The following is a 17,200-nucleotide window of genomic DNA, read 5'->3' as shown; positions in this document are numbered from 1 at the left end:
CTATCCTAGTCTCTAGTTCTCTGTCCTAGTCTCTAGTTCTCTATCCTAGTCTCTGGTTCTCTATCCTAGTCTCTGGTTCTCTATCCTAGTCTCTAGTTCTCTATCCAAGTCTCTGGTTTTCTGTCCTAGTCTCTAGTTCTCTATCATAGTCTCTGGTTTTCTGTCCTAGTCTCTAGTTCTCTATCCTAGTCTCTAGTTCTCTGTCCAAGTCTCTGGTTCTCTGCCCTAGTCTCTAGTCCTCTGTGAGTGTACTGTTTCATTTTAGCTGCCATATTAGACAGTTCTTTCTTGCAGGAGTGTGTGTGTGTGCCTCTGTTTGTGTGTGTGTGTGTGTGTGTGTGTGTGTGTGTGTGTGTGTGTGTGTGTACCTCTCTGTGAGTGTGCTATACCTACGATGTTCATGAGCGTGAGCAGGTACTTCTGGACGTGTTCCTTGCCATGGAATTGGACCACGGAGTCATCCACCCCCAGCAGGACCTCAATGTTGTAGGCTCTCTCTGGACTCTGTCTCCTCTGTCTCTGGGCTCGGGTCTGGTTGATACTCTGCTCCACACCACGATACAGGGACTCGAGGTCTATCAGACCAGGCAGGTCAGCACCTAGAGACAACACACACACACACACACACACACACACACACACACACACACACACACACACACACACACACACACACACACACACACACGCACACTGTTAACATCTAAAACACACACTACATTTCGCGACACCCGCAATAGCATATGCTAAACGTGTATGTGACCAATACAATTTGATTTAATTTTACACTGTTCACATCTAAAACACACACACACACACACAAACACACAAACTGTTAACATCTGAAACACACACACACACACACAGTTAACATCTAAAACACACACACAAACTGTTAACATCTAAAACACACACACACACACACACTGTTAACATCTAAAACACACACACAAACTGTTAACATCTAAAACACACACACACACACAGTTAACATCTAAAACACAGAAGCACACACTGTTAACATCTGAAAAACACACACACTGTTAACATCTAAAAAACACACACTGTTAACATCTAAAACACACACACACACACACACACACACACACACACACACACACACACACACACACACACCACACACACACACACACTGTTAACATCTGAAACACACACACTGTAACACAAAAACACACACACACACACACACACACACACACACACACTGTTAAAATCTAAAACACACACACACACACACACACACACACACACACACACACACACACACACACACACACACACACACTGTTAACATCTAAAACACACACACACACACACACACACACACACACACACACACACACACACACACACACACTGTTAACATCTAAAACACAAAACACACACACACACACACACACACACACACTGTTAACATCTAAAACACAAAACACACACACACACACACACACACACTGTTAACATCTAAAACACAAACACACAAACACACACAAACTGTTAACATCTAAAACACACACAGTTAACATCTAAACCACACAAACTGTTAACATCTAATACACACACACTGTTAACATCTAAACCACACAAACTGTTAACATCTAATACACACACACAGTTAACATCTAAAACACACACAGTTAACATCTAATACACCGACAGTTAACATCTAAACCACACACACTGTTAGCATCTAAAACACACAAGCACACACTGTTAACATCTAAAACACACACATACACTGTTAACATCTAAAACACACACATACACTGTTAACATCTAAAACACACACATACACTGTTAACATCTAAAACACACACTGCTTGAAACACAAGCATTTCGCTACACCCGCAATAACATCTGCTAAACGTGTGTATGTCACCAGTAAAATTTGATTTGATTTGACACTGTTAACATCTAAAACACACACACAAAAACACACACTGTTAACATCTAAAACACACACACAAACACACACGCTGTTAATATTAAAACACACACACACACAGACAGTTAACATCTAAAATGCAGGCACACATGCAGCCACACGCACACACACACACACACACACACACACACACACACACACACACACACACACACACACACACACACACACACACACACACACATCGACACACACACAATGCTGTCTCCACAGCCAAGGATGGCTCTACTCATCCTGCCACAGACAGAAACACTGTGGCTTCCACAGAACATTATCCACTTGTTAGAAAGACTGGGAACGCCCGGCAATCTGGAGCCACATATCTCTACGGAATCTACATGCACTATCCTGTTAGGCTCTTTACACAGACACTCTTAGCTAAGGACTGTGTGTGGCCTTAGGCTGCCTGGTAACTGCAGGCTATCAGGCTGAGAGACGTGGTCTCATTGAGAGATGCTTCACTGTGGGGATTAGCTGCATGGTCACTGGTTAATGCCAGTGTGAGAAAATCAAGTACAGTACAGTACACTGCACATTTAACATGACAATTCTTCCAGACATACAGCACCAGTGAAAAGTTTGGACACACCTACTCATTCCAGGGTTTTTCTGTATTTGTACTATTGTCTACATTGTGGAATAATGGTGAAGACATCAACACGATGAAATAACAGTAACAGTAACCAACAAGTGTTAAACAAATCAAAATATATTTTATATTTGAGATTCTTCAAAGTAGCCAACCTTCGCCTTGATGACAGCTTTGCACACTCTTGGCATTCTCTCATTCTCTCAATTCTACAAGTAAATAGTCAAAATAAAGAAAAACCCTGGAATGAGTAGGTGTCCAAACGTTTGACTGGTACTGTATGTTCCACAAGACACTCGGTTTATTCATTTAGGAGACCCAGAACGCTAGGCCTTCTGAAGTCAAATACAACGAGACTTAGATTTCAATTTAGGTTGTGCTCAGTCCACTGCTGGTGCTTATTCCATTCTATTGGTAGCATCTCATTTGGACAGGTATGAGCTTTTGTTGCGTGTCATATAATGATGAGGAAAGGCAACTTGCTACAGAGGACAGTGATATCAGGAAGGAGAGCCACTAAGCTAACAAACATGGTGAAATGCTTAAAGAGCCATGCGGGCTTTAACATACACTATGTGGAACTGTTTGATCTTTACTAGTGTAACACATCAGAGTGTTGGATTATAAAGGGTTGGTGAGAGAAACTAGAGAGATAGTGAGGGAGAGAGAGAGACAGAGAGACAGAGAGAGAGAGAGGGACATAGAAAGAGAGAGAGAGATAGAGAAAGAAAGAGAGAGAGATATAGAACAAGGGGGCTGCTGGGTAAATCTACCCCCTAGTCTCCCGTCTCGCAATCAGCAAGGGGCATCCTTTCCTTCCCGCTGCTCTTATTCAACGTTACCTAGGCAACCGGCTCATGGGTAAAACAACGCACCGCACAGCTAATATTGGCTCCGGAGTCGCTAGGAGAATGATCCTCGAAGTCGGACGGAATAAGATTCAGTAGCAGCTAATATGAGTGACAGAACATTGTGAGGATGTTCTCTAACTACAGTGGAAGTGCAGGGGAAAATAATTAAAGGGATAATTAAACATGATTGTTTTTTTAAACAGTCAGGGGTGTACAATTCTTTTTCCAGCAGGTGCCATTGTCTAGGCTATCATGTATCTATGAGCACACATGTTGACAATTATTCTGGGCATCTTTAATGGAATTAGTTGAAGTTAAGGCCCTGTCCTTCAAAACAACCCCTGCTTGTTTGCCCTAAAAGGCCCTAACTCTTGTTAACGAGCATGATGTCATAACCACACCATCTGCTTTTAAAGACAGGATCACTTCAGATGTTCTGGTTACATAAGACAATCGACGGAAAGCAACATTTTGACTCTTTTGTTTTTTTTAGGAGGATACCATCCCTCTGGATAAAATGTCCTAAGACACTTGAGTAGCTTTTGAACAAGTGATGGACAGAGAGATGGAGAGAGACCACATTAGAGACACATATTTCCCTCAGATTACACAGACCCACAAATAATTCCAAAACAAATACAATTTTGATAAACTTCCATATCTATTGGGTGAAATACCACATCAAAGCAGCAAGACTTGTGACCTGTTGCCACAAGAAAAGGACAACCAGTGAAGAACAAACACCATTGTAAATACAACCCATATTTTTGTTTATTTATTTTCCCTTTTGTACTTTAACTATTTGCACATCATTACAACACTGTATAAAGCCATAATATGACATTTGAAATGTGTGTATTCCTTTGAAACTTGTGAGTATTACGTTTACTGTTTTAGAATTTCACTTGCTTTGGCAATGTAAACATATGTTTCCCATGCCAATAAAGCCATTTGAATTGAATTGAGAGAGACAGAGAGAGGGAGAGGGAGAGAGAGAGAGATGAGTAGAGTTGTGATTTATCTCTATAAGCGAGAGTGAAAGAGAGAGAAGGAGAGAAAAAGCAAGAGAGAGAGAGAGATGGGAAGAGTAGTGATGTGTCTCTATAAGCAGAGAGAAAGAGAGAGAGAGAGATATGACAAGTTGTGATTAATCTCTATAAGCGAGAGAGAAAGAGGGAGAGAAAGCAATGAGGAGAGACCCGACAGACCTTGAGTGTTACAGTTCTGCTTCAGTCTTCTCCACTATATTTATGACGTGTCACAGTCTTTGCCACCAGGTACACATAAATAAATACAATCTCCTCACCTACAGTTCTGAAATCAGTCTACATGTTTCACTGTCTCTGGCTCTTGTCTTGACAATGCTAACAACTTTGCATTTATTATTTCTTAAAGTTGTTGTTACTGTCTATTACAAATCTTTCCCTACATAAGAGACTGTCTGGTACAGTGTCCATCTTGTCCTCCTGCTTCTCTCCCCGAATCCTCTTTTCCCTTTTCTACTCCCTCTCTACTCCCTCTCTACTCTCTCTCTTCTCCCTCCCTTCTCCCTCTCTCCTCCCTCTCTCCTCCCTCTCTCCTCCATCTCTCCTCCCTCTCTATTCCCTCTCCCTTCCTAACTCCTCCCTCTCTACTCCCTCTCTCCTCCATCTCCACACCCTCTCTCCTACCACTCTCCTCCCTCTCTCCTCCCTCTCCCTCCCTAACTCCTCCCTCTCTACTCCCTCTCTCCTCCATCTCTACTCCATCTCTACTCCATCTCTCCTCCCTCTCTGCTCCCTCTCTACTCCCTCTCTCCTCCTTCTCTCCTCCCTCTCTACACCCTCTCTCCTCCCTCTCTACTCCCTTTTCTAAGTCAGTTGCAGTGCAGTCAGAAGATATTTAAATTCCATGTGTGTAGTGACAAAAGGTGGACCATAACAAAAGATCTAGAGTACCCCTCCCTTTTCCTTTACCCCCTCATTCTCCTACTGCCCCTCCCTTTTCCTTTACCCCCTCATTCTCCTACTGCCCCTCCCTTTTCCTTTACCCCCTCATTCTCCTACTGCCCCTCCCTTTTCCTTTACCCCCTCATTCTCCTACTGCCCCTCCCTTTTCCTTAACCCCCTCATTCTCCTACTGCCCCTCCCTTTTCCTTTACCCCCTCATTCTCCTACTGCCCCTCCCTTTTCCTTTACCCCCCTCATTCTCCTACTGCCCCTCCCTTTTCCTTAACCCCCTCATTACTCTACTGCCCTCTCCCTTTTCCTTTACCCCCTCATTACCCTACTGCCCCTCCCTTTTCCTTTACCCCCTCATTCTCCTACTGCCCCTCCCTTTTCCTTTACCCCCTCATTCTCCTACTGCCCCTCCCTTTTCCTTTACCCCCTCATTCTCCTACTGCCCCTCCCTTTTCCTTAACCCCCTCATATCCCTACTGCCCTCTCACTTTTACTTTACCCCCTCATTCCCCTACTTCCCTCTCACTTTTACTTTACCCCCTCATTACCCTACTGCCCCTCCCTTTTCCTTTACATCCTCATTACCCTACTGCCCCTCCCTTTTCCTTTACATCCTCATTCACCTACTGCCCCTCCATTTTCCTTTACTCCCTCATTCCCCTACTGCCTCTCCCTTTTCCTTTACTCCCTCATTCCCCTACTGCCTCTCCCTTTTCCTTTACTCCCTCATTCCCCTACTGCCCCTCCCTTTTCCGTAACCCCCTCATTCCCCTACTGCCCTCTCCCTTTTACATGTGACAGAAAAATATGACCTCACCCTGTCTCCCCCTCAAAAAGCCTCCCTCTGCCTCTCCCATCGCTCCCCTCTCCAATGTCTCCCCCCCCCCCGGACCTCTCATTCAGGCGGAGGAGAGCTTCCTTATTAGGAGACATAGGTGCTCTGTCTTTCAACCTTTGCAAATGTCAAAAATGTCTGGTGCCTGCAGAAGAGAGCAAGAAGAGAGAGAGAGGCAGAGAGAGAGAGAGAGACAGAGAGAGACCGTGAGAGAGAGAGAGATAGAGAGACAGGGAGAGAGAGACAGGAGAGAGAGAGAGAGAGAGAGAGAGAGAGAGAGAGAGAGAGAGAGAGAGAGAGAGAGAGAGAGAGAGAGAGAGAGAGAGAGAGCAAAAGCGAGTAGGAGACTAATGGTGATTATTCAGGTGAAAGCAGTCCTAATATTGAGATGTCACTGCTACAGCAGACTGTTTGTCAGGACATGGTGTGGTTCTCTGGAGAGCTGCTCATCATGTTCAGCTGGCCACGGCCTTAGCTAGACACATTCTTCCTGGGGGGAGTTGGAGCATGATTTGTGTGTGCGTGCGTAAGTGCGTGCCTATGCATATGTGCCAATTGGACACCTTGCTGTTGGATTCGGCGAAGTTACTCCAGTTGTCTTATACTTAGTGACTGATGTAATCCAGCACACAGACTCAGGAAACAACACATGCTGACACACACACACACACACACACACACACACACACACACACACACACACACACACACACACAGGACTCTGGTCAAAAGTAGTGTAGTATGTAGGGAATAGGGTGCCATTTGGGATGCATAACAACATTCCTTTAGCTTATTTCATTAAAGCAGGTTTCTCTGTACTGGTCAATACATATGATTAAAGCAGGTTTCTCTGTACTGGTCAATACATATGATTAAAGAAGGTTTCTCTGTACTGGTCAATACATATGATTAAAACAGGTTTCTCTGTACTGGTCAATACATTTGATTAAAGCAGGTTTCTCTGTACTGGTCAATACATTTGATTAAAGCAGGTTTCTCTGTACTGGTCAATACATATGATTAAAGCAGGTTTCTCTGTACTGGTCAATACATATGATTAAAGCAGGTTTCTCTGTACTGGTCAATACATTTGATTAAAGCAGGTTTCTCTGTACTGGTCAATACATATGATTAAAGTAATAACTTAGCGAGCAAGATCAAACTGATCAAACTGCTGTATGAAACAGATTTTTTCAAAATTGTTTGAATCAAGCTTTAAACAGTATTCTGATCAACAAGTGTCAATGGCAAACAGATATATTTAGTGTGTAGGATGGTGTTGATATCAGACGCAATGGAGTAGGACAGTGTTGATATCAGAGACAGTGGAGTAGGACAGTGTTGATATCAGTGACATTGGAGTAGGACGGTGTTGATATCAGAGACAGTGGAGTAGGACAGTGTTGATATTAGAGACAGTGAGGTAGGAGGTTTTGATATCAGAGATAGTGGAGTAGAAGGTGTTGATGTCAGAGACGGGAGTAGGATGGTGTTGATCTCAGAGACATGGGAGTAGGACAGTGTTGATATCAGAGACAGGGGAGTAGGAGGTGTTGATATCAGAGACAGTGGAGTAGGACGGTGTTGATATCAGAGACAGTGGAGAAGGACAGTATTGATAACAGAGACGGGAGTAGAAGGTGTTGACATCAGAGACAGTGGTGTTGGAGGTGTTGATATCAGACACAGTGGTGTTGGAGGTGTTGATATCAGAGACAGTGGTGTTGGAGGAGTTGATATCAGAAAAAGGGGAGTAGGACGGTGTTGATATCAGAGACAGTAGAGTAGAACAGTTTTGATATCAGAGACAGTGGAGTAGAACAATGTTGATATCAGAGACAGTGGAGTAGGATGGTGTTGATATCAGAGACAGTGGAGTAGGACAGTGTTGATATCAGTGACGGGAGTAGGAGGTGTTGATATCAGAGACAGTGGAGTAGAACAATGTTGATATCAGAGACAGTGGAGTAGGATGGTGTTGATATCAGAGAGAGTGGAGTAGGACAGTGTTGATATCAGTGACGGGAGTAGGAGGTGTTGATATCAGAGACAGTGGAGTGGGACAGTGTTGATATCAGTGACGGGAGTAGGAGGTGTTGATATCAGAGACAGGGGAGTAGAACGGTGTTGATATCAGAGACAGGGGAGTAGGACGGTGTTGATATCAGAGACAGTGGAGTAGGACAGTGTCGATATCAAAGCCGGGAGTAGGAGGTGTTGATATAAGAGACAGTGGAGTAGGATGGTGTTGATATCAGAGACAGTGAGGTAGGAGGTGTTGATATCAGAGACAGTGGAGTAGGACAGTGTTGATGTCAGAGACAGTGGAGTAGGACAGTGTCGATATCAAAGCCAGGAGTAGGAGGTGTTGATATAAGAGACAGTGGAGTAGGACGGTGTTGATATCAGAGACAGAGGAATAGGCCTGTGTTGATATCAGAGACAGGGGAGTAGAACGGTGTTGATATCAGAGACAGTGAGGTAGGAGGTGTTGATATCAGAGACAGTGGAGTAGAATGGTGTTGATATCAGAGACAGGGGAGTTAGACGCTGTTGATATCAGACAGTGGAGTAGGACAGTGTTGATATCAGAGACAATGGAGTACTATCATTTCTCTACGTGAAGAAAATAAATCATACAAGTTATCTATGGTTACTGTTCGCCTGGCTCGGAGGCATCCCGCCCACAGACACACACCACACACACCAGACTCCTTTGCACACCTTGGCCATATAGCTCAAGGCATGGACACTTTGTCTCCTTGGCGACAGGTTTATAGGTCGTCAAGGTGATGAGTGGCGCGGACGGAAGACCGTTAAAGCGGCCGCTGGCATCTGGACATGTAGCAACGCACCATGAGGTCGCAAAAAATGTCACCGCACCGCCATGAGCAGGCACTCATTACAAGTAGAGACAAGGGAGGAAGAGAACACCTTATGCAACCAGAAGAAGAAGACACTCTGATGATACACATATTGAACTCTGCATCGCCTCCTTTTATAGGTTTAATTATTTAATCAGTTAATCAGCAATCTAATTTTACATGAATGCAATTCCCAAAGCACACCCTCCCCATCGTACATTATTCAAATATGAAGCATGAATTCAACTTGCTTTAATCTATAACTGATTTTAAAAGGGTTTCATTTATGATTAATTGAAATATTCCTCCATTTCATTGATTTGATTTGGTCCCCATATGGTAAACAGATCAGTGATTACTTAGTTGATCCAGATGACCAGTACATTGTCTGTTCAACTTGTTGCTGTAAAACACAACTACCACATAGTGTTCTATTGGTTTAGAAGACACTGTGTGCATCATGAACTAGGAGCTGTAATAATATTCATCATTATGATCTACAAGCCAAATCCCATCCTAGATCAACACTCCTACTCTGAGACGCTTTGTGGATATGGGCCCTGACCTTAGTGAGCTTTCTCCAAAGTTGAGGGACAGAGGTACCAGATAGACAGAGTTTAAGGAGACAGAGGTCTGTAGGGACAAAGCATTACCTAACTGTCTGTCTAGGTCTACTTCAGACCCTGTCTGTGTGATGGGGAGGATCCTGTCTGTGTGACGGAGGGATCCTGTCTGTGTGATAGGGAGGATCCTGTCTGTGTGACGGAGGGATCCTGTCTGTGTGATAGGGAGGATCCAGTATGTGTGATGGGGAGGATCCTGTCTGTGTGATAGGGAGGATCCAGTCTGTGTGATGGGGAGGATCCTGTCTGTGTGACGGAGGGATCCTGTCTGTGTGATAGGGAGGATCCAGTATGTGTGATGGGGAGGATCCTGTCTGTGTGATGGAGGGATCCTGTCTGTGTGATAGGGAGGATCCAGTATGTGTGATGGGGAGGATCCTGTCTGTGTGATGGAGGGATCCTGTCTGTGTGATAGGGAGGATCCAGTCTGTGTGATAGGGAGGATCCAGTATGTGTGATGGGGAGGATCCTGTCTGTGTGATGGAGGGATCCTGTCTGTGTGATAGGGAGGATCCAGTCTGTGTGATAGGGAGGATCCACTATGTGTGATGGGGAGGATCCTGTCTGTGTGATGGAGGGATCCTGTCTGTGTGATGGAGGGATCCAGTCTGTGTGATAGGGAGGATCCAGTCTGTGTGATAGGGAGGATCCAGTATGTGTGATGGGGAGGATCCTGTCTGTGTGATGGAGGGATCCTGTCTGTGTGATAGGGAGGATCCAGTCTGTGTGATAGGGAGGATCCAGTATGTGTGATGGGGAGGATCCTGTCTGTGTGATGGAGGGATCCTGTCTGTGTGATGGAGGGATCCTGTCTGTGTGATAGGGAGGATCCAGTATGTGTGATAGGGAGGATCCTGTCTGTGTGATAGGGAGGATCCAGTCTGTGTGATGGGGAGGATCCTGTCTGTGTGATAGGGATGATCCAGTATGTGTGATGGGGAGGATCCTGTCTGTGTGATAGGGAGGATCCAGTATGTGTGATGGGGAGGATCCTGTCTGTGTGATAGGGAGGATCCAGTCTGTGTGATGGGGAGGATCCTGTCTGTGTGACGGAGGGATCCTGTCTGTGTGATAGGGAGGATCCAGTATGTGTGATGGGGAGGATCCTGTCTGTGTGATGGAGGGATCCTGTCTGTGTGATAGGGAGGATCCAGTATGTGTGATGGGGAGGATCCTGTCTGTGTGATGGAGGGATCCTGTCTGTGTGATAGGGAGGATCCAGTCTGTGTGATAGGGAGGATCCAGTATGTGTGATGGGGAGGATCCTGTCTGTGTGATGGAGGGATCCTGTCTGTGTGATAGGGAGGATCCAGTCTGTGTGATAGGGAGGATCCAGTATGTGTGATGGGGAGGATCCTGTCTGTGTGATGGAGGGATCCTGTCTGTGTGATAGGGAGGATCCAGTCTGTGTGATAGGGAGGATCCACTATGTGTGATGGGGAGGATCCTGTCTGTGTGATGGAGGGATCCTGTCTGTGTGATGGAGGGATCCAGTCTGTGTGATAGGGAGGATCCAGTCTGTGTGATAGGGAGGATCCAGTATGTGTGATGGGGAGGATCCTGTCTGTGTGATGGAGGGATCCTGTCTGTGTGATAGGGAGGATCCAGTCTGTGTGATAGGGAGGATCCAGTATGTGTGATGGGGAGGATCCTGTCTGTGTGATGGAGGGATCCTGTCTGTGTGACGTAGGGATCCTGTCTGTGTGATAGGGAGGATCCAGTATGTGTGATGGGGAGGATCCTGTCTGTGTGATAGGGAGGATCCAGTATGTGTGATGGGGAGGATCCTGTCTGTGTGATAGGGAGGATCCAGTATGTGTGATAGGGAGGATCCTGTCTGTGTGATAGGGAGGATCCAGTATGTGTGATAGGGAGGATCCTGTCTGTGTGATAGGGAGGATCCAGTATGTGTGATGGGGAGGATCCTGTCTGTGTGATAGGGAGGATCCTGTCTGTGTGATAGGGAGGATCCAGTCTGTGTGATAGGGAGGATCCAGTATGTGTGATGGGGAGGATCCTGTCTGTGTGATAGGGAGGATCCAGTCTGTGTGATAGGGAGGATCCAGTCTGTGTGATAGGGAGGATCCAGTATGTGTGATGGGGAGGATCCTGTCTGTGTGATGGAGGGATCCTGTCTGTGTGATAGGGAGGATCCAGTCTGTGTGATAGGGAGGATCCAGTATGTGTGATGGGGAGGATCCTGTCTGTGTGATGGAGGGATCCTGTCTGTGTGATAGGGAGGATCCAGTCTGTGTGATAGGGAGGATCCAGTATGTGTGATGGGGAGGATCCTGTCTGTGTGATGGAGGGATCCTGTCTGTGTGATAGGGAGGATCCAGTCTGTGTGATAGGGAGGATCCAGTATGTGTGATGGGGAGGATCCTGTCTGTGTGATGGAGGGATCCTGTCTGTTTGATAGGGAGGATCCTGTCTGTGTGATAGGGAGGATCCAGTCTGTGTGATAGGGAGGATCCAGTCTGTGTGATGGGGAGGACCCTGTCTGTGTGATGGAGGGATCCTGTCTGTGTGATGGAGGGATCCTGTCTGTGTGATGGAGGGATCCTGTCTGTGTGATAGGGAGGATCCAGTATGTGTGATGGGGAGGATCCTGTCTGTGTGATGGAGGGATCTTTTTTTTATTTATTTTTTTATTTCACCTTTATTTATCCAGGTAGGCCAGTTAAGAACAAGTTCTCATTTACAACTGCGACCTGGCCAAGATAAAGCATATCATTTCGACACATACAACAACACAGAGTTACACATGGAATAAACAAAACATACAGTCAATAATACAGTAGAACAAAAGAAAACAAAAGTCTATATACAGTGAGTGAAAATGAGGTAAGTTAAGGCAACAAATGGTGGCGAAGTAATTACAATATAGCAATTAAACACTGGAATGGTAGATGTGCAGAAGATGAATGTGCAAGTAGAGATACTGGGGTGCAAAAGAGCAAGATAAATAAATAAATACAGTATGGGGATGAGGTAGATAGATGGGCTATTTACAGATGGGCTAAGTACAGGTGCAGTGATCTGTGAGCTGCTCTGACAGCTGGTGCTTAAAGCTAGTGAGGGAGATATGAGTCTCCAGCTTCAGAGATTTTTGCAGTTCGTTCCATTCATTGGCAGCAGAGAACTGGAAGGAAAGACGACCAAAGGAGGAATTGGCTTTGGGGGTGACCAGTGAGATATACCTGCTATATCATGTCTGAGTGATAGGGAGGATCCAGTCTGTGTGATGGAGGGATCCTGTCTGTGTGATGGAGGGATCATGTCTGAGTGATAGGGAGGATCCAGTCTGTGTGATGGAGGGATCCTGTATGTGTGATGGAAGGATCATGTCTGAGAGATAGGGAGGATCCAGTCTGTGTGATGGGGAGAATCCTGTCTGTGTGATGGAGGGATCCTGTCTGTGTGATAGGGAGGATCCAGTCTGTGTGATAGGGAGGATCCAGTATGTGTGATGGGGAGGATCCTGTCTGTGTGATGGAGGGATCCTGTCTGTGTGATAGGGAGGATCCAGTATGTGTGATAGGGAGGATCCTGTCTGTGTGATAGGGAGGATCCAGTATGTGTGATGGGGAGGATCCTGTCTGTGTGATAGGGAGGATCCAGTATGTGTGATAGGGAGGATCCTGTCTGTGTGATAGGGAGGATCCAGTATGTGTGATAGGGAGGATCCTGTCTGTGTGATAGGGAGGATCCAGTATGTGTGATGGGGAGGATCCTGTCTGTGTGATAGGGAGGATCATGTCTGTGTGATAGGGAGGATCCAGTCTGTGTGATAGGGAGGATCCAGTCTGTGTGATAGGGAGGATCCAGTATGTGTGATGGGGAGGATCCTGTCTGTGTGATAGGGAGGATCCAGTCTGTGTGATAGGGAGGATCCAGTCTGTGTGATAGGGAGGATCCAGTATGTGTGATGGGGAGGATCCTGTCTGTGTGATGGAGGGATCCTGTCTGTGTGATAGGGAGGATCCAGTCTGTGTGATAGGGAGGATCCAGTATGTGTGATGGGGAGGATCCTGTCTGTGTGATGGAGGGATCCTGTCTGTGTGATAGGGAGGATCCAGTCTGTGTGATAGGGAGGATCCAGTATGTGTGATGGGGAGGATCCTGTCTGTGTGATGGAGGGATCCTGTCTGTGTGATAGGGAGGATCCAGTCTGTGTGATAGGGAGGATCCAGTATGTGTGATGGGGAGGATCCTGTCTGTGTGATGGAGGGATCCTGTCTTTTTGATAGGGAGGATCCTGTCTGTGTGATAGGGAGGATCCAGTCTGTGTGATAGGGAGGATCCAGTCTGTGTGATGGGGAGGATCCTGTCTGTGTGATGGAGGGATCCTGTCTGTGTGATGGAGGGATCCTGTCTGTGTGATAGGGAGGATCCAGTATGTGTGATGGGGAGGATCCTGTCTGTGTGATGGAGGGATCTTTTTTTTATTTATTTATTTATTTCACCTTTATTTATCCAGGTAGGCCAGTTAAGAACAAGTTCTCATTTACAACTGCGACCTGGCCAAGATAAAGCATATCATTTCGACACATACAACAACACAGAGTTACACATGGAATAAACAAAACATACAGTCAATAATACAGTAGAACAAAAGAAAACAAAAGTCTATATACAGTGAGTGAAAATGAGGTAAGTTAAGGCAACAAATGGTGGCGAAGTAATTACAATATAGCAATTAAACACTGGAATGGTAGATGTGCAGAAGATGAATGTGCAAGTAGAGATACTGGGGTGCAAAAGAGCAAGATAAATAAATAAATACAGTATGGGGATGAGGTAGATAGATGGGCTGTTTACAGATGGGCTAAGTACAGGTGCAGTGATCTGTGAGCTGCTCTAACAGCTGGTGCTTAAAGCTAGTGAGCGAGATTTGAGTCTCCAGCTTCAGAGATTTTTGCAGTTCGTTCCATTCATTGGCAGCAGAGAACTGGAAGGAAAGACGACCAAAGGAGGAATTGGCTTTGGGGGTGACCAGTGAGATATACCTGCTATATCATGTCTGAGTGATAGGGAGGATCCAGTCTGTGTGATGGAGGGATCCTGTCTGTGTGATGGAGGGATCATGTCTGAGTGATAGGGAGGATCCAGTCTGTGTGATGGAGGGATCCTGTATGTGTGATGGAAGGATCATGTCTGAGTGATAGGGAGGATCCAGTCTGTGTGATGGAGGGATCATGTCTGAGTGATAGTGAGGATCCAGTCTGTATGATGGAGGGATCATGTCTGAGTGATAGAGAGGATCCAGTCTGTGTGATGGGGAGGATCCAGTCTGTGTGATGGGGAGGATCCTGTCTGTGTGATGGGGAGGATCCTGTCTGTGTGACGGAGGGATCCTGTCTGTGTGATAGGGAGGATCCAGTATGTGTGATGGGGAGGATCCTGTCTGTGTGATAGGGAGGATCCAGTCTGTGTGACGGAGGGATCCTGTCTGTGTGATAGGGAGGATCCAGTATGTGTGATGGGGAGGATCCTGTCTGTGTGATAGGGAGGATCCAGTCTGTGTGATGGGGAGGATCCTGTCTGTGTGACGGAGGGATCCTGTCTGTGTGATAGGGAGGATCCAGTATGTGTGATGGGGAGGATCCTGTCTGTGTGATGGAGGGATCCTGTCTGTGTGATAGGGAGGATCCAGTATGTGTGATGGGGAGGATCCTGTCTGTGTGATGGAGGGATCCTGTCTGTGTGATAGGGAGGATCCAGTCTGTGTGATAGGGAGGATCCAGTATGTGTGATGGAGAGGATCCTGTCTGTGTGATGGAGGGATCCAGTCTGTGTGATAGGGAGGATCCAGTCTGTGTGATAGGGAGGATCCAGTATGTGTGATGGGGAGGATCCAGTATGTGTGATAGGGAGGATCCTGTCTGTGTGATAGGGAGGATCCAGTCTGTGTGATAGGGAGGATCCAGTATGTGTGATAGGGAGGATCCTGTCTGTGTGATAGGGAGGATCCAGTATGTGTGATAGGGAGGATCCAGTCTGTGTGATAGGGAGGATCCAGTATGTGTGATGGGGAGGATCCTGTCTGTGTGATAGGGAGGATCCAGTATGTGTGATAGGGAGGATCCAGTCTGTGTGATAGGGAGGATCCAGTCTGTGTGATAGCGAGGATCCAGTATGTGTGATGGGGAGGATCCTGTCTGTGTGATGGAGGGATCCTGTCTGTGTGATAGGGAGGATCCAGTCTGTGTGATAGGGAGGATCCAGTATGTGTGATGAGGAGGATCCTGTCTGTGTGATGGAGGGATCCTGTCTGTGTGATAGGGAGGATCCAGTCTGTGTGATAGGGAGGATCCAGTATGTGTGATGGGGAGGATCCTGTCTGTGTGATGGAGGGATCCTGTCTGTGTGATAGGGAGGATCCAGTCTGTGTGATAGGGAGGATCCAGTCTGTGTGATGGGGAGGATCCTGTCTGTGTGATGGAGGGATCCTGTCTGTGTGATGGAGGGATCCTGTCTGTGTGATAGGGAGGATCCAGTATGTGTGATGGGGAGTATCCTGTCTGTGTGATGGAGGGATCCTGTCTGTGTGATAGGGAGGATCCAGTATGTGTGATGGGGAGTATCCTGTCTGTGTGATGGAGGGATCTTTTTTTTTTATTTTTTTTTATTTCACCTTTATTTATCCAGGTAGGCCAGTTAAGAACAAGTTCTCATTTACAACTGTGACCTGGCCAAGATAAAGCATATCATTTCGACATATACAACAACACAGAGTTACACATGGAATAAACAAAACATACAGTCAATAATACAGTAGAACAAAAGAAAACAAAAGTCTATATACAGTGAGTGAAAATGAGGTAAGTTAAGGCAACAAATGGTGGCGAAGTAATTACAATATAGCAATTAAACACTGGAATGGTAGATGTGCAGAAGATGAATGTGCAAGTAGAGATACTGGGGTGCAAAAGAGCAAGATAAATAAATAAATACAGTATGGGGATGAGGTAGATAGATGGGCTGTTTACAGATGGGCTAAGTACAGGTGCAGTGATCTGTGAGCTGCTCTAACAGCTGGTGCTTAAAGCTAGTGAGCGAGATATGAGTCTCCAGCTTCAGAGATTTTTGCAGTTCGTTCCATTCATTGGCAGCAGAGAACTGGAAGGAAAGACGACCAAAGGAGGAATTGGCTTTGGGGGTGACCAGTGAGATATACCTGCTATATCATGTCTGAGTGATAGGGAGGATCCGTCTGTGTGATGGAGGGTCCTGTCTGTGTGATGGAGGGATCATTATAGGAGGATCCAGTCTGTGTGATGGAGGGATCCTGTATGTGTGATGGAAGGATCATGTCTGAGTGATAGGGAGGATCCAGTCTGTGTGATGGAGGGATCATGTCTGAGTGATAGTGAGGATCCAGTCTGTATGATGGAGGGATCATGTCTGAGTGATAGAGAGGATCCAGTCTGTGTGATGGGGAGGGTCCAGTCTGTGTGATGGGGAGGATCCTGTCTGTGTGATGGGGAGGATCCTGTCTGTGTGACGGACGGATCCTGTCTGTGTGATAG

General features: G+C 46.1%; 1 protein-coding gene across 3 annotated transcripts in view; it reads right to left on the bottom strand.

The window, feature by feature from the left end:
- LOC106611949 (A disintegrin and metalloproteinase with thrombospondin motifs 2) overlaps positions 1-17,200 on the bottom strand; it is a 196,313-nt gene that overhangs the window by 42,908 nt on the left and 136,205 nt on the right. For all 3 annotated transcript variants that reach the window (XM_014212651.2, XM_045724030.1, XM_045724031.1), the window contains one exon: positions 394-599. In XM_014212651.2, the coding sequence (XP_014068126.2) occupies positions 394-599 (206 nt within the window). The remainder of the gene's footprint in view (positions 1-393; positions 600-17,200) is intronic.

Source organism: Salmo salar, chromosome ssa09, assembly GCF_905237065.1.
Source record: "Salmo salar chromosome ssa09, Ssal_v3.1, whole genome shotgun sequence".
NCBI lineage: Eukaryota > Metazoa > Chordata > Actinopteri > Salmoniformes > Salmonidae > Salmo > Salmo salar.
The sequence above is the reverse complement of the archived record's forward strand: the minus strand, read 5'-3'. Positions and strand labels throughout refer to the sequence as shown.